The sequence below is a fragment of the Catharus ustulatus genome, chromosome 2, assembly GCF_009819885.2.
Source record: "Catharus ustulatus isolate bCatUst1 chromosome 2, bCatUst1.pri.v2, whole genome shotgun sequence".
Classification (NCBI taxonomy): domain Eukaryota; kingdom Metazoa; phylum Chordata; class Aves; order Passeriformes; family Turdidae; genus Catharus; species Catharus ustulatus.
This window is the reverse complement of record NC_046222.1, coordinates 57,943,838-57,962,198: the sequence shown is the minus strand read 5'-3', so window position 1 is coordinate 57,962,198 and position 18,361 is coordinate 57,943,838. Positions and strand designations below refer to the sequence as shown.

Here is an 18,361-nt window from a genome sequence, read left to right as displayed (position 1 = left end):
TCTGAAAATATTAGAAAAGTCTCATGTTTGGCATTTAAAGAAAAAGCAGGGGTTTAGTAAGTCTGTTTTTTTCTTGGTTGGTTGGTTTTTGGGGGGTTTTTTGGGTGTGGGTTTTTTGGTTTTGTTGTTGGTTGGTTGGTTTGGGGGGAGGCAGGATTGTTTCTGGTTTGGGGATTTTTTTTGTGTGTGTTTTGGGTTTTTTACCAGTGTCTGAGTCATAATGAGGATATTTTTCAGTAACTTACTGCTGTGGATAAATGTATCAAGCACATTAAACAAGTGTTGCTACTGTTCATTTCAAGCCAGCTCACAATCTGTATACTCATTCAACCTTTTTTCTGTAAACAGTATACATAATTCTGAGCAGCTTCTATAAACAGACCAAGGTCTGCTTGCTATAGCAACACACCTCCAATAAGTGAATTTTCTGGTCGATTAAACAGAGGAACAACAACATTTCTTAGATCCAGCACACTTCTGTCAATAAATATCTTCTTGTGCTAACCCCTCTATAAGGTCCTCATCCACTCTTAGGGTGCAATAGATGCACCAGAAACAGGGGGAAAGGGTGAATGATAACAATGATCACAACTGTATGTAAACTGGGGCCTCTCCCAGTACAGACAAAAAAAACGTTAGTGGAGAAAAGTTCATCTGAGGTATCTTCAATTTGGATATCTAGCTCCAGACAGGTGGGTTAACTCTGACATAAATTTATGAAGTACGCCAGATAGATGCTGCTCTGTTTGTCTCCATTTAGTATAAAAAGACATATAATCAGATTGAAACTGCATATTTACAGTATAAAATTAGGCAATATGAATCCCATGGTTTCTGTGGGTGTGCCTACATTCTCTCATCTAATTCTGTTTCTTTCCTTTTCTCTCTCTTACTGCTATTTGATCTGGCATACTGGCAAACTTTGGAACTCAGTATTTCTCAGTATTTGGAACCCAACGTTTCTATAAAAGCCAAAAATTATAATTGTTACCTATAGGTGCACAAGGTGATGCAGCATTGTTTAGTGCAAAGGACAAAATGATTTCTGCTCAGAGCTGGTTAGAGTATTTTTGCCATTGCTTGAGTGCTTTGTAATGAATACTGTCATTTTCCCTAAAACTGACTATTTTCAATAAGAAAAGTACTTGCTTAGACAAATGCTCTCATGAACAAGTATTTAAAATAATTGTTTTTCAGCTTGACAGATTGACTTGAAATTTCAGTTAGAATTTCCAATGATGTTTTATAGGTTTGCAATGCCAGTATGTGTTCTTTCAGGTCAATGCCATCTCTGTGTCAGGCCTCCACATTTTCAATTTGTTTCAATGCCACACATGCTTTTGAATAAAATCAAACACAGCAATAATTTGGCCTGTGATTAACTTAGAACAGTATTTTAAGCTAGATAACTTAACATGAATCATAATTATCGTGGTACATCAGCTAAAGTTATATGTATCACTAGTCCTTTTACTGGAATTCAATGTAACTCTTGTATCCCTACATACAGGCAACCCTAAATGTGCAGAGCAATGATTTAAAGTCATGCATGCAAGTGAAGCATAAAGTAGATAAACTTGGCCCATATTTGTTGAAACAGTGGAAGATGAAACACAATTATGTGAAAATATTTTTGTCTTTTAAACAACAGCCTTTACTTAACAATGAATCACACTTCTTTCTATACAGTATTTTATTTCTAGCTCTGAGCAAAGTTTAAAACTGCCTTCACTTAAAACTAGTATGGGGAAGAGAAAGGAGTAAATTCTGCAGCTGAAGGTGGACAAGAGGTAGCATTTGTTTGGCACCAAAAGTGTAATTTTTGTTTGGCAAAAAGGGATGCTTGCATTTGCACAGATATTTGCATTATAAGAAGCAGGCCTAGCAGAAATAAATGAACAGACAGCACACAGGTAAAGTCTGAATGCAAATCAAATGGCTCTGAAATGTGGAAAACAATTGTCCTCAAATTGGGTTAGGGTTAGTTCCATACTGGGTGCATTTAACTTTCTGGACTTAATGAGTCATATGGACCCAAATGAGAATACCCATGTGCATGAAATTAAGATTTGAGCATTTAAAATTATATCACCACAGCAGTTCAGATCAGTCCAGTGTTTTAAATGTCAGTATTTTCTTTCAGGGAGACACCACTACAGTTTAAAAGCATTGGCAAGCCTGAAAGTAAAGTACTTAATTCTTAAGCAAATAAGATTTTAGTATCATCAGCTCTTGACAGAAATCTCTAATTAGTTTATCTTTTGCTTATAATGATATAGTATATCCTCTGTTTATAAAATGGAGCAGCATATATCAAGTGTGCATGAGTAACAACAGGAAGTTTTAAATATTTAATATGTATAAATTACTGCATTATTTTTATTCCAAAACTGATGTCATTCTAGAGCCTTGTCCAGGCCTATTTGAGAATTTCCGTTTGGGGCATTTCAAAGTATCTGAGAAAAACATTTCTATCTGAAAGTTCCTGGAAAAGGACATTATAGATCCCAGGGCAAATATACATCTAGAGATTGTGGGAGATGCTCATAAATCAAAAGAAATGAACAGCTGAAATGTCCATTCAGCTCAGTTGATGGTAGGAGTACTCAGCACCTCCGAAAATTAGCGTGCTTACCAGGTGCCTAAATAAGGATGGATTGGTGCTTTGAAAAAGGTGAGCTTAATAAGTCAGTTTTGTAAACATAGAGCAAGGTTTGCTACAACATTTCCATCACACACTACAGTCAGAGAGGAAATAGGAGCTCTGAAACAACTGCAGTTTATGCTTCTAGATTTGATCCTGATACATACTGCACCTGGAGGCTTGCAGACTTGGGATTCCTGGCTTTTCCAGAGCTTTGTTAAGCTCAGAGGTGTACAACATGCTAAAACTCATCATTTTCAAGACTAGAAGCCAAATCGTATGGAGAACCCTTTTTTCCACATGGAAGGCTTTCCTTCTAGGAAGGCTTCAAACACAGCAATCATCTCTGTTCCACTCTTCCAGTGGTATTGCAGATTACAGTGGAACTGGTGAGCTTCTTCCTCTTTGCTAACACAAGTAGTGAGCAGAGTTTTACAAGACCCATTTGAGTGTTGCAATCCAGGCGTACGCCACGGCAAATTGCAATCACTCTGAGAGCAAGTGATTTCTCTGGGGACTTCAAAACACATGGTGCAGTGCAGTCTTTGGCACTTAAATCTTGCCTTACTTCAATCAGTGGAAAAAAAAATTCAGAAAAATTAAAATAAAACAGATTTAGATTAATGTAATCTCAGTGATGATGGTATACGCTCAAACTTCAGGATATTATTTTTTTCAGCCTTACATCAGCTCAGCTGTTTTGCATATGCTGGCCTTGGTTAGTTCTGCTCTGTTTTGGGGAATAGATGTCAGTATGTTTTTAATATTTGTTTCATATCTCTGAGATTTACAATTGATATGTATACTTTAATACTTTTGATAACAAAATATTTATTCCTAAATCTCTGGGCAGGCGGCCATCAATCCAGTCTTGTGTGGGTAAAGCCAAGTTTACTTACATATATACACATGTGCATGAAAATACGCATTTTGTGTTGTGGCTATGGCTCCTCAGTGCGATCTGGAGGTAAAGAACCTATTTACCAGGATCATGTACACTGGTTAGGATGACAGCTATGAGAGAACTCCGGCTCTGCTCTCGACCAGCTTTGTAGGACTCAGGTTCCATTGAATGGCCAAGGCTGGCAGGCACCTCTGCAGAGGGTCTGAGCAACACCCAGCCTGATCTTTAATACCTCCACTGACAGAGACGTCACGGTCATTCAGAACAGCCTGCTACACTAGACACATTTCTCTTCTTATGGAATTTCCTTCAGTTTGTGTCGTTTTTGTCAACTCCTGTCACACTGTTAGAAAGAACTAACAACTACAGCATCGACATGCCACGAGATAGAACAAGATGTGGCTGGAGAAGGGGGCCATGCAGAGCTAGGGCAGCACTTTTCTTGGACAAACACCCTTGTTCTACTTCCTGGAGATGAGCATAACACAGTGTACAGTTTAAGCACTGGAATCATGAAGCCAGGAAGTGGGCATGGATTGTAGAGGGGCATCAAGACCACCCAAGTCCCCCAATGCCCTTCAACCCATTTCTAGAAAAAAAGTGAAAGATCGGACTGCACTTGGAAAATAATTTAGATGGAAAGTGAGAAATCTGTCTTCAGAGGGGAGAGAAAACCTACCCCTCCCAAGCCCGGGCAGAGGCCCCCCCTAGGACCATGAGCAGGATCAATGCTGGAATCAGAGCTGCTGATCTCTTTTCCCCTCTCTTTTCCTTTCTTTCTCTCTGCCCCTCTTTAACTAATTTCTTCCTTTCTCTCTTCCCTTACACCCTACCCCTATATCCACAACCCACTGCCACGTGCTTACACAGCGGGCCAGGGACTAACGAAACAATTTCCACGCCAAGCATGCAAGTCACTAACAAAACTCTCTGGTTGTTTGCGGACCCTGTCACTTCAGTCGCTCCTTTGGACCACGAGCGTTTAGGAACCTCGGGCGATCCCTTCCCCTGGCGGGTGGGGCATCCCTCCCGCCCGAGTCCCGCGGGGCGGGACGCAGGAGACGCTCCACCACCGGGGCTCCGGCCCGCCGCGGCTCCACGGCCCGCGAGCGCCGGGAAAGGGAAGGGGAAGAGGCGGAGCGGCCCGCCCGGCCCCTTCCCGGCCCCAGTCACAGCCGCGCCCCGCTGCGGCCCAGCCCCTTCCCGGCCCGCCCCGCCCGCCATGTTGCGGCGGCGGCGGCGGGAACGGGAGCGGCGGGATAGCGGGATCGCGGGGCGCTCGGAGCATGCGGGGCGCACGGAGCGGGCAGGGCGCGCACCCCGCGCAGTGGGTGCTCATTGCCCCAGGTAACCCGGCGGGGTCGCTCCGCGGACGGGCGGCCGTGCCGCAGCGCCGAGCGCTCCCCCCCGCCGGCCGGCTCGGGCAGAGGCGGGCGCTGGTCCCCGGGCCTGCGGCACGTGCCGGGGCTGCTGCGTGCGGCCGGGCCCCCCCGGGTGTGCCGAGGCCGGATTGAGACACGGCCTCAGCGGGGGCCCCGCACGGCACCAGCCCTCCTCTCTGCGGGGACCCCGCGCTGGATCAGTGCGTTAGATTAATCTGTGTCATTAGCGTTCTGCCACCGATGTCTCTGGTGGGGTCTCGCTGTCCCCTCCCCGGAGCTGACGGCCCGCCTTGACTCCATCCCTTAATCCCTTCCTGTATTTTTTGAAGGAGACGGTTTAGTGCCCTAAGCCACAGCTGTCAAGCAGACTTCAGTCCTAAGCCAGAGTGAGCTCTCCTGCGCTCTTTATTCTGAGGCGTGCTCCGCAGGGCAGCTCTGCCGGTGGAATATCCACCGTGTAGTAGAGGTTTGCTCTCTCCCACGAAGTGCTGAATCAATGGGAGGATGCCTTTGCTCCTTTGTATATATTTCTGCCTAGCATCAAGTTTAAACAAACAAGATCACAAAATGTTTTGCTCTCAAAGAGGATGAGTGAAACAGGATGTGTTCAAATGCCAAGACATTAAGAGGAAGGAGACATGTGTGTCTTTTTCTAGTTTGGTTTTTAAGGAAATGTGACTTCCATGGTTATCTGTGGGCCAGCTTTGTACTGTGGCTATTTCTTAGTTCACCCATAACTGAAAAGTGTTAATAAGCAAACCTGGTAAAAAGGAGCAGTACTTTGGAGTAATTTTCTGAGCTTTGCCTGTGATGATATGAGAAATGCTGTAAATAGCACCACTGAAGGAAAGGTATAGCAAGAGCTTCATTCAGCAAAAATTGAAAATGAGGCAGGAAACTCAATATTGAGACATGCGCCCATAAGAAACCAGGCTTCTCTAGTTGCACAAGAAACAGAACCAATTATTATGATTTCACTGATTCCTCTTTTCCTCTAGTTCTAACTTTTCGGTTCCACCCTTTGGTATCTGACATGCTTGATGCCTAAGAAAGGAATTATAAAGTGAGGAATTCCTTATTTTAATATTGACTTTACTCAGACTAGGATTTAAAGCTGAATCCTGTATCAAATGACTGGCTATGCCAACAGATGTCCATACTGTGCAAATATTTACAAATATGCTTAGCTTATGCATGAGTAGTCAGTTCTGTGCAGTAAGTTAAATTCTCCAGTAAGTGTTTGCAGGATTGGAGCCAGAGCTTGTAACTTTCATGAAGCCAGACAGTTTGTATTACCAATTATACCAGCACAGCTCTGACAAAATTTATGTAGTACTCCAGACCTGTAAGAAAGTTTATTAAGCCTTAGTTGAGCTTCAAAGCATATAGTGATTTTTTTTAAAAGTCTGTGACTGATAAATTCAGAGCTCCACAGTTGATGAGACTTGCCAGCCAAATGAAACATTTCATGATTTTAGTTTTGTTTTAGCATTATTTTCAGAAAAGCTTTTTAAAGTTATTATGTTACCACTTTTCAGAATTTTGCATTTCATAACTGCTCTGTTGAATGAATCTCAGAAATTTTTCATTGGCTGTTTAGCAGAATGTGTAGTAGGAAGACCTGATTACATTCAGGAATGAAGATGGTTGCAGTTGGATTTAGAACAAAAATGTCCTTTGACAGTAAAATTCTATTCATATGACTGTTTCTATCTCCATAATACCCTGTATGGCACTGTGGTACATACATACGTAAAACCAGCTGGTGCAAATAAGTACAGGATCTGCTTCTGGATGTGAGTTCAATGCCATTTGTTCCTGAGTCTACTAAAAAAAGCTGTCTGCTTTAGTGTTGAAGGTTATGAAATCACTACTAATTTCCTTGTTTAAGTACACATTTATATGCTGTTATATTGCATAGACAATAAATTACTGCTTTGCCATTCAGAACATGTGTGATGACTGACGAGACAAATTTCAGTTTTAGTTTTGATTTTGTAGTTTTTGTATTGGTTTCAGTGTTCTGGAAACAGCTCAGAAACAAGGAATCTCTTCTGTCAGGTAGAACTGCACATGCTCTGTGTTGAAATCATAATTCTGGCTAGAGGAATGCAGTCACAGTGGGTTATTTTACCAATGGTGTGAACTGTTTTTAGAGGGACAGACTGTCACTTTGTGTAGCAAGTGATTAATTCTGTCATATTTCCAGTACTGTAAAAGTTTGATAATTAGTGGTCCTGTCATGCCTGCACATCACAGGACAGAGATACAAACCATATGCTCAGCAGTTTCTTTACATGGTTTGTAGAGGTGGGTGAAGGTGGGGAGGGGAAGCAGGGTTTACTGGGGCAGTCTTTGCCCTCACCAGCCCCTCTGCCACACCAGGACACTCGGGCTGTTTGGCATGGGAGAATCGCACAAAGGGAAGTCCAGGTAGGGAGAGAAAAGGAGATCCTCATATCGGACAGTCATATCTGAGCTGACTGCTAAGCAACTTCTGGGTGAGATAGCAAATTTTACCTAGAGGTGGTAGCCTGCCCTTGGCCTGGTGAGAGGTCTTGTGGTGGTGTTTCTGCTGATACCTGCTTTTTTTCCATGAAGACAGGACAATTTGACATGCAAATAGAATCATGTTTTTGTTTTGTTTTTGTGAGCGTAATGGTTCCCTGGTTAGGGATTTAACCACCAAGGGCAGGACAAAGAGGGAAGCCAGAAGTGTGGGAGAGGGATTAGGAAGTGCTGTTCAGGGTGAGAAGAGAGTAGTAACCATGTTAATCACTCCAGGAAGCCTGGAAGCTGCTGTTGTACATTGTGCAACCTTACTGGGGATGTGTAGTGGAAGGCTGAGAAATTGATGTGAGTGGCCAGGAGAGAAAACTATGAGCTAACAGGAAGAGGGTAGATGAGGGATTGGTTGTTGTGGAGGAAGGTGAAGGACAGAAGTGAAAGGACAAAAAACTTGGTCATGTTGGTAGTGGTAGAGCTGTTCATGCTGGGCTTGAAATGGAGTCAACTCTTGGGACCGTTCCTGCAGTTGCAGATTAACTGTGCAGTGGATATACAGGCACCAGATTTAGCCTGGGGCAGACTGGGCTCAGTACTAGCAGTTTATTAGTTCGAGTGCTGTGCCATGTTAACACATCTCTACTGTTTCCAGAACCAGCTTTGCAGTGCAGCTGCTTTCAGACAGTGTCTGAACTAATAAGTCCTGATGGACCAAGCTGGCTCTGTGTAGACCCACTTGGGTGTTTCTGTGCTGTGCTCTGTGTTCCAGGGGATTTTATTAGCTTGGCTTGAAGTCTGGATCTGAGCTTACTTTGTTCAGAGTAGTTGATGTCGATGGTTAAGAAGACCTCCCCAATCTGGTGTTCTGGAGGAGTCATGGTACAGAGACACCAAAGTGCTAACGAGTCCTGAAGGACCACACGGGCTTTGTTGGTGGATGGCTGAGTTTCCAGATAGTGCTTTCCTGCATTTCTAGTGGTAGTTGGGTAATCAAGGCTGTTGCATTACCCATGCATCCAAACTCTTTACCCATGAGAATGTAGAAATTCCTGTACTGGCTTTCTGGTGTTAGTCTAGCTACTGAACAGGTACAAGAGCAAAGTAGTAGCTCCTGGGGATTAAACCTTGGCTCTCTCACGGCTGCCAAGTTACTAATGATGTGCTTAATAGAGCAGATTCTGTCTGTATTTACTGGGTATCCATGTACTTTAAAAAAAAAATCCTGCTACTTTTTAATGTGAATGTAGGAAATTTCTACCAGCCTTTTGAACTGGGCCCATGGAACTACCATTTTTTATGTGTTCTCTGAAAATTGTAAGAGTTAGAAGTTTTTTTCTAGACTGAGAAATACTATTGAGACCCAGTAGTATTTTACGGCTATCGGAATCTAAAGCTTTTAAATTTTAGGGCTATCTAAATATAAAGGCAGGGCTTTGGAAAACTGTGGTAAAGTCACTGTGTCTGATATAGATGTGATCTGGGCTCTGTATAACAAATAAACATTCTTACGTAATGCCTTCAAACCGGTTTTACCAAAATCACACTAGCTGCTTAACAGGATTGGTGTGAAGGACAGTCTCTTTTTCAGTATTCCTCAGGGATAGGTGTTATGTCAGAACTGGAACTATTTATATCCTTCACTGTTTTTAGCAAAGAGGTCAGGAATTGAGGTCAGTTTTCTAAGTGTGGTGTTCCACTCTACACCTAAAGTTAAGACTGATGTATTTAATATGTTCTGTCTTTGTATTAGGAAAATAAGTAGGGGTTAGCTGCATGCTAAAAATTGTTCTCAACCTTTATTTTTCTGAGCTAGACAAGTTTAGCTGAGCACATTTTTTCAGTCTGCTGTTTTCTTAAACAGTAAATTGATTGGCCCTTTTATTGTTTTATGGGAACTGCCATATGAATAGAACTGGAAGGTTTGCAATGGGGGAGGGAAATTTAACAATCCTATTATTTTTAGGAATTACTTATTAAAAAAATAAAAGGAGCGGTTTCACATTAGACTTGGCAAATTGTTTGAACAAATCTCATATATGCCAAAAGTCAAATGGAGACAGAAATAAATGGACTGTGATGCCAAACCATGGGGCATCAGCACACATTAAATTAATCCTCCATCCTTTCAATTGAGACTAAGGAACTTTTGTCTCCATGCAGTAACCGAGGAAGTATTTGACTTGAAAATTTTGGGCCATAGTGAAAGAAGGTGTCATAACGAAAGAAGCTGTGGAATACTTAATTCGTGACAGTAGTTTGCTTTAAAAACAAAAGTAGACAGGTTTTGCATTAATTTTTTTTTTCCATCCTTGCACTTCGATACATTCTTTCATTTAGGGTTTAAAAAAATCAGTTTACCTGCTACAAAACAGATCACAGTGCTGGGCTGCTAGGGTGCTTGAATCGAAAATTTTAATGAGTGACAAAATTGAACAGAATAATTGAACATTAATACTTTCCAGAATAATCTAGGTAAAGAACTTGTAAATAATGTTTGCAATAAACAGATCCGTATTTTTTTTAGCAGCTGAGTCAAAACATCAGAAAGCCTATATAAAATATGTGCACGTTTATATACCTTTTTAATAAGGTGAATGTGAATATGCTTATTTTAGAAGTTAGCACTCTGTGGGCATATTTTACTAAAGCTTCCCCTAAACTGGCATTTGCATCTCCTGAACAAAGCCTTTTGCCTGCAGGTAATTTGCACTATTTCTTACATGTCATCTCCTAAAAGGCATACTGAGCTCTGCTGTGAATAAAGCAGATATAACTGGCAGGCTAAGGAGCCAGAAGGAAGCATAGCAAATAAAATAACTGAAAAGAGATGTTTTAATGTGTAACACCATCTCCCACTTCTGCTTTCTGCCATCTGGCTTGGAAGAGACCAACTTATGCCAACTTAGGCCTCTCTGCATATGGGAATAGGGCTGATTCAGCCAGTAATACAGCTGCACCAGTGCTGACCCTATAAATATTGAGAAGGGAAGTCTGTAGTTTTTTATCCTTTCAAGTGATAACCAGTTCTTGAACTTCTCAAGACTGACCTCCCCTTTATTCAACTGAAACTCTGCACATTCTGCCAAGCATCTAGACTTCAGTAATGGATGAATTAGTACTGTCCCTTGCTTTTAGTAAGTCCATGAACGTGTTGGTTTTTTTTTTTTTTTTGGCCAAGAAGTGAATTGTGCCAGTATAAGGGAAAGCCAAAAGATGCTCTCAGGGTTAGGTCTTAAAATTTAACTGCATTGCCTAGCTGTGTCCTGGAGCAAAACACCATTCAAAGTGTCAAGTAGCATTTTTTTTTGAAGTTGCGGTCAAGATAGAAAACAGTCCCATTCTTAGATACTGTATTTTATTGTAGAATGTTCTAAATTATATTACACTGAACATTGTTTCCTTTGGGCCCCAAATAATAAATGCCATGATTACCAAACTGATAATCATTCTTTTACAATAGGCATGGCAAAAGTCCCCTTACTGAAGTGAGTACTATGTACAGTAAAAGAAGGAGTAAGGTGGTGAGGTAGCATCAAGTTTACATAACTGAATAAAAACTAAGATTATTTCCAAAAATCAAGTGTGGGCAAGTACAAACCCATACCCTCTATGTAAGCACCTGCAAAATATTGGATGTTTGCAGAGATGAATTGATCGGTGTTCTGTTCAATGCTCCTCTGAGTAATGTCAGCCAAGGAAGCAACAATGTAGACCTGTGGCTCATCTCCTGCTTTCTCAACTCTGTAAATTAATGTATAATCTGTTCTTCTAATTTGTGTGCAGTGGTCAATTACACCTATGTTACATGTAAATAGGGTGTATTCTATACTATCTGCTTTTGCCATGGGTTCTGTCTCTTATCCGATGAGCTTACTGGTGGGATTGAAAGTTATTTGCTTCTTCATTGTGGCTGGTTACTTCTTAGCTGGATGGGTGATCTGAGCTGACTTGCTGTGGGGCCGTGAGATTGCTAGTTTTGGTGGAAAAAATCAGCAGAGATGCAAAACAATAAGGGAGAAGAGTTGGAGATCCCAGGATTGCACTTTTCTATGGCCTGTGATCTTTGGTCATTTGAAGCCATTTATGAAACTATATCCTCAGTCTGTGCATACCTGAATTCGTTTATTATGCTTGCAGTTAATTACCTTGTAACTTAGAAAAATTATCAAAAATTTGGATGATACAAAGTACTGGATTTATTAATTATTTTTCACTGGACTTTTTTCAGGGCATGCTGCACAACAAAGGACACAGAAACTGAGTTAAAGCCATTTTCTTGAGGGTTGAGATTCTAAAAAGAGCACAAATAAAATGTTTATTAGATCTAAGCTATCTATACCCTTAGGCTACATAGTTTAAAGTCTTCTATAAAATGTCTATTTAATGGGCTCCGTCATAATATCTCCATCTGACACACCTTTCATGCACAGTTAGAAGTTAAGAAGGGAATGGAAAAGACTTGTGTAGGTGACGTGTGGTTTAATATCTGTTTTTAAATGAAATCTTAACTTTATATTTCCAGATTTAAATAGTCCTTTTTCTTTGCAAGGTGGTGGTGATTGGGAAATTTGTGCTTTCAGAGAGTTTTTTCCTCTTATGCATTTGACAGATATTTACAGCCTTTTTGTTTGTTTGGCTGGCAGCTTTTTTCATGGGAATCCCATATAACTTGATATTAGTCTGTTATATGTAGTATTCGATAAGCATTTTTTTTTAAAAAAGAAGGTAAATAGACTTTGCATCATCCATAACAGTTTCATAGCTCTTAGTGGGAGTTTTTTGTCAATTTATTTATGTTGCTTTTTTGTTTAGATAACCAGATTTATTAGTGCCTCATATCTATCCATTGTGGAAGAAACTGTTGTCAGAAATCCTTTGAAAGCTGATTCATTTTCACTTTGTTGTGCTTATGCATTTTGTAGAATTTGCCTGGTTGTATGTCTGACCTCCACAATAATCTTTTCTCCTTTTCTTCAGCTGCCTCCTGGAAGTGTCTACCTTCTGTCTTCCCTGGCAGTTTAAAGAGTGACTTGCTGGCTGAGATGCCTCCTTGAGATAGAATTAACTGAGCCCCTCTCTACTGATCTATCAGTTTTTTATATCACTGTAGTATATGTTGTCCTAGGAGAAAACCATGCTGTAATGACACATTAGTAAGCTGACCTGATTGTGGGTCACTGTTGGTAGAGAGTGGACTATTCAGAAGGGTCTTTCCTCTCCCCAAGTATTCTTGTTGATGAACAAGTTTTTCAGGGTTGATCTATGGGAACTGTTATATTAAACATAGTGGCAATCATCTGATGTTTTCCTTTAGAATTTAACAAAACAGCTCTTCCTGTAATGTTACTTTTTTCTGTTTATTTTCTGTGAGATGATTCCTTACCTGGAGGTGAACCTTAAAATTGAAGAAAAAAAATTCCCAACCTAGTTTAACTCTCAGTTTTTCTAGAAAATGGCTACAGTACTGCTTTTTAAGAAGTCTGTGTTTACTTAGCTATAAGAGATCCTTGCTGAAATACAAGGACTGATAAATGTAATGGCATTAAAGAAATCCAGTTACCTTTCCTGGCTAAAGTCCAGAACACAAATAAGTTGGGTTTGGACACCTAACATCAAAAATCCCTTGCTCAGCATTTTCCTAGTCATGAAGAATTTAAATTCAGATAAATAGGGCCTTCTTTGCCCTTAAGGCCATATTAATACTGCATCCAGTTTTCCAAGCAGGCATTTTCCCAATTGCCTCCTTTTTTGTCTGCCAACTTGACATGTAGTAAAGCCAATCTATTACAAAAATATACCTTCAGATGCCCCTGGAAATGGAGTGGAATACTGCCTACATTTTGAGGAAATTGAACGTTAAAGAAACTCAAAGAAACCACTTTTGCCTTTGCCTGGTCCTTCCCTTCTCCTTGTGTGTGTGCATGTCCCTTCAGGCAAGCTATTTTCTGTGGCAGCTGTATGGAGAGTGGGACAGACACTCTGATCCCATTGCCATGAGATACTGGGACAGAAGCCTCAGCTTGGACTGTTTGCTAAGGTTTGATCCCTGCTGCCCTCTGTGCAGCGGAGAACCCCTTGGAGCACCAAAGAGCTCCATGGGCAGAGCTGTGCTGCTCTTCACAAGGGGAAGAGCTCCTGGCAGGGCCAGAGGGGCACAGTAGAGGATGCTGAGGCTGGGATAGCATGGGGCAGGCTTGAATGAAGGAGGGTGGTTATCTGGGCTGGGAAAGTAGAGGACTGATGAGGAAGAGAAGGGACACTGTATCCCTGTAGTTGTCTCCCGGGCTTAGCAGAGATGGATAAATTCAATGTGTTACTAGTAGGTTAGGAAGAGAACATCTCAATCCAGTAAAGATGCAAATGTCATTAAAACCAGCAAAAAATTAGGAAAGATTGTCGACTTAATTGCTGACAAGATGCAACTTCAAGCTCAGCTGGACTCATTCCCAGTGTTCATCAATCTATGCATGAAGAAAGCAGAGCAAGTGAGCGCTGAAAGTTCCTTTGGGGATTTTTTTTGTTTTGCTTTTTGTTTTAAATTTTGAAACTCACATTTACTGTGTATATTTTAATATGTTCATGTGAAACACATCAAAGTAAACACATGCACTGTGTTTCTTTCACTATCATTAATCACTTCAGTGTTTTAAAAAGTAACAAAAAATACACTAATGTTAAACTGTGGTCAAGAATTGAAATATACACAGCTCTAGAAATTGGAAAGATGCCTTTGCCAGGGCAAATGTAGCTTGACAACCATGTGTTTATGTATCAGCATATGAAGCAAGTCTGGTTAGCAAATACGGACTTTTTCCATTAAAAGCTCTCAACTTATATTGAAACTTTTTGAAGCACTTTTTCAAGCCACCTGAAGGCTCAGTTAAATATTGAAGGGAGGAAAATTACTTTAAATTCCCGAACAACTCTGAGAATTATTGCCCTCCAACACTTCTATCACTAAACACAGGATTTTTTGTGTCCTGCATATGTCTTTATCTGGGCAACTTCAGTTGATGACACAGCTGAATAACAAGGAGTGGATATGATACGAAGGTTGAGAGTTATTTGGGCCTTTTTTTTTTTTTTGCCCATTAGGTGTTAGTGAACAGCCGAGTATGAGAATTCCACTAGTCATTTTTCAGAGGGGCTTTCAATCAGGGTGGAGGACAGCTACTTTCAATTGTTTCTACTTCCCTGTTTACCAAAGAATTGTGCCAGCTCCCTCTTTCCAAACCTGCTGGATGTTACTGAAAGAGGAACGACAATGTGGCACTTCTGTTCCTTTGAATAATCATGCTGTCTGCCTCTACTGCTCCTCTGTGCTTTCCTCAGCAGCACCATAACACAAACATCAGCCTGATCGCTGTCAGTCCATTCTCTGGGGTCTGGATACTCATTATATATGTGAAATGTTTTAGTAATTTTCCTTGCTCTGATGAATGCCTGTGTGAAAGGAACTGGGGCAGAACTGGCAGTGTGCAGGCTAAGAAAGATGATGCTGTCATGGTGCTCTTTACTGAGATGTGGGAAGTTGTTTTCATAAATATAAGTTAGACTTGCCCTCCAAAGAGAACTTGGCTAGAATATAATTAACTGGGGATACTTATAGACGTGGTTTTTTGTACTGGAGTCAGTGTCCTTGTGGTAGCTGTTTCCTTCTTTTTTCAATTTCACAGAAAAGAATATATTTTTGTGGCTCTGCTTTTTGTCTTCTGTTTGTTCAAAGATACAGGAAGGATAATAACTATAAGGGGCTTCAGTCAGAGGTGCTGCATTCTCTCAACTTCTTTTTCTTGTGGGGGGAATTAAATGCAGTCTTTATTTTTCCAGTTTATGCATAACAGATAAAAAAGTGTGCATATTTTTCACAGAAGTAACAACTAGAATAGGCTAATTCCTGCATAATCTGTCTTCATGAATGCTTTAAAGGATAGTTTTTACCCACATGTATTTTACCTTTTGCACTTTTTTAATGTCCTCATTGTGCTTGGCCTAACTAACCGAAGCATTCTCATTGTCTTTGTGACTAATCAGGGCAGCATATCAGTTCATCTTGCTTAACTGGGATGTCAAATTTAGGAGCTCTCTTGCCTGAAGGCTCTCTAGAGGGAAGTGGTTTTCAAAATCTAAATCATCCCCAGGTGCATATCTTCCCTGTGACAGATAGAGAGTGCCAGGAAGTCTGGAATTATAATTTAAGTGCCTAGATCAGGTAGGATGAATTTGGGCTGAGGCATATAATTTTTAGGCAGATGTGTGTGTGTGTTTTCAAAAAGTGTCAATCCAATTAATTCTGCATGTCTTGGAGAAGCAGATGTGAAATACTTCTCAATTTACAAGTTTATAACTTTTTCCTCTCCCCCTACAGAGGCTGCTGTTGACTCCCCAAAGACACCTGACAGCGAACCCTTGTTTACAAAACTGCGCAACCCAAGCACAGGCAAGTTCTGGAACTGTGACATGAGCCAGTTCAAATTCTGGTTGATTTTCTCCACCACCAGAAGATTCATATTTCACAAAGCTGAAATAATGATGATAGGTACAAGTCTTGAGTGCCAAAGATACTGCTGGTTATGCCAGATGGTTAATGCTGTGCAAACATGTAGGATTTCTTTTATAATTTTAATTGGTTGAACTGTTTATTCATCAGGAATATTGGCAGCACAAAAAAGGGGTGTAATTTAAGTTCTGTTTTTAAGCGCATTAGTTTTGGGGAGCTTACGGTGTTGGGTGTTGAGTCCAAGCTTTTTTTTAAAATCCAAATTTAGGCTTCTTAGCATTCTTCTTATACTATAAAATAAATAGAGTTAGAAGAAGTGATTCAGTTGTACTTACCAAGCTTTTTGGGTCTTTTCATTTTTAAATCTAATTTTCTTTTCCTGGCCCGGGTCATGGTGTCTCTTTTCTCCTTAACAGATGATGAGGCACTTTGAATTCAAAATACATTGGAAAAAACAGGAAAAGGCAGGCAATACAATGGCACCACCATCTCACAGTTAGTTTCTTCTAGTCAGATTGTTCTTTTTGTCAAGGATTTGTATTAACTCTATGATTAATTAATAATTGGATTATGTGATACTGAAACAGAAACTTGCAGTAAGCCTTTATTACAAGCCTTTACAACATTCTGTTTGAAAAACATTTTTCATGCTGGATTTTTTTTCTTTGCTTAAGTTCATTTCTTTAAAGTTTTATGGTCTTATGGTCTGAAATCGACTGCTTGTATTTATATATATTTACATATATGTGTATAACTGAGTCTTCAGATGCATTTTAGTGTCACAATATAGGAACCATATTTCCTCTTGAAAGAGGAAAATTGTCAAAAATAATAATAGAGAATGTAAAATCACTTACTTATCATGTTACCTGTTTCTTGATTGCTCAGATTTTCAATGGGAATATAAAACCCCATCTATTTTCCACCTGTGTTATTATTTCCTGCTGTAGCATATTGGCTTTGTAGTTTGTTATGTTTTTAAAAGCATAGATGTTAATTTGTTTTTCTCTCTGTAAAAAGAGATCTGTTTACCTTATAGAATCAGAGATCTTGGGAGAGTTTTCTGGGGAAAACCTAAACTGCAATGACTGCCTGGGTGTGTTCCTTTAGAATTTACAGAACCTTATTTATAGGCCTGCATAGACTTTCAGTTATGTAGCCTGTTATAAATACAAAGTCTGCAAATGGAAGAACTGAGAACATACTATTAATGTATTTTCCTTAGCTTCAGGTTTAACAGATGAATTGTTGATGCCAGATACTGTATAAGTAGGCACTGAAGGACTCAGCACACTACAGAATTCATGCTAACCCCTTCATTAAATAAAAGCATACTTCGTCCTTTATATAGACAGGTAAAAAGGACAAAATTTCTATCTCTTACCAAGACTATAAAGTAGGATCAGACTGCAGCTTGAAAGTACCACAAGAAACATCGGTGAAGTTGTGAGCAAAGCTGTGCAGGTTCTCTCTCCATCCCTTGCAGTTCCTGTCTTAACAATACTGTAGGGAACCTGTGGTCCTTTTAGCATAATGACGTAAATTAGGGAGCTGTACTTAAGTAATAAGAAGGGCCCCTTTTCCTAAGATTTCGTAGCTCACCACTGGATTTAGCTAGCACACTCACTGTAGGAGTCTTGAGTTGTTCAGTCAGCACTTCTCTGAGTAGTTTGATATGGTGCTGATCAAACTGTGGTGTGGACCCTTGTTGAGGGTGCACATGGTAATGATTGAAGCCTCTGCTCCCCCTTATGACTACTTGTTGCTCTTCTCCTCCCCTACCCAAAAGAAAAATTATCAGAGTACTGAAATTACATCCTTAAGTGAGGTTAAACATCTGGTCAGCCTTTTGGATAAAGGGAAAAAAGAAAGCATTATCAGTAATTTTTGGGATTTCATGTGTCTGCCCATTTTTGCTGACCTCCCTCCACACCTGGGAGTGTCTGCAGACTGAGAAGAGCAGTGCTGATGTCAGCTTTCAGGGCTTACACTGAGGCTTCTCTGAGCCAGCGCATGATCTGCAAGTCACTGCAGCTTTGCAATTTATGTGCTCTGAACAGGACAGTCCTGCTGCAGTTGCTCTTGTTTCTTGAAGATGAATTGATAACCAAGATAGAAGCAGCCAACAGGCTCAACTGACTGCATTTCTGTGGCCCCTTCTGTAGCTGGGGCAACTTCCCATTTCAGATAAGGAAAATACTGTTTGCAACGTGTTTGTCACCCTTTCATTGTAACCCAAAACCAATGTGAAATGGTAGAGCTATGTTATGGGATGAGCTAAAATAAAGCTTTCCTTTTCCTTTCCCAACTATTAAGGTTCTGATGGGCATTTCAAACCAATTTCTTCTCACTTCCTTGTTTACTTTATATGTCTACCCATACGAAGTCATCACAATCAATTTTGGTACACAAAAAAAAAAGAGTAT

At 40.4% G+C, this 18,361-nt stretch overlaps 1 protein-coding gene across 4 annotated transcripts in view; it reads left to right on the top strand.

Annotated features, from left to right (window-relative positions):
• The first annotated feature begins 4,792 nt into the window (after window positions 1–4,792).
• The window catches only part of RNASEH2B (ribonuclease H2 subunit B), a 44,807-nt gene continuing 31,238 nt past the window's right edge, over window positions 4,793–18,361 (top strand). For all 4 annotated transcript variants that reach the window (XM_033051798.2, XM_033051796.1, XM_033051795.1 and 1 more), the window contains exons 1-2: window positions 4,793–4,895; window positions 15,804–15,875. In XM_033051798.2, coding sequence (XP_032907689.1) covers window positions 4,835–4,895; window positions 15,804–15,875 — 133 coding nt within the window. In that variant the 5' untranslated portion in view covers window positions 4,793–4,834. The remainder of the gene's footprint in view (window positions 4,896–15,803; window positions 15,876–18,361) is intronic.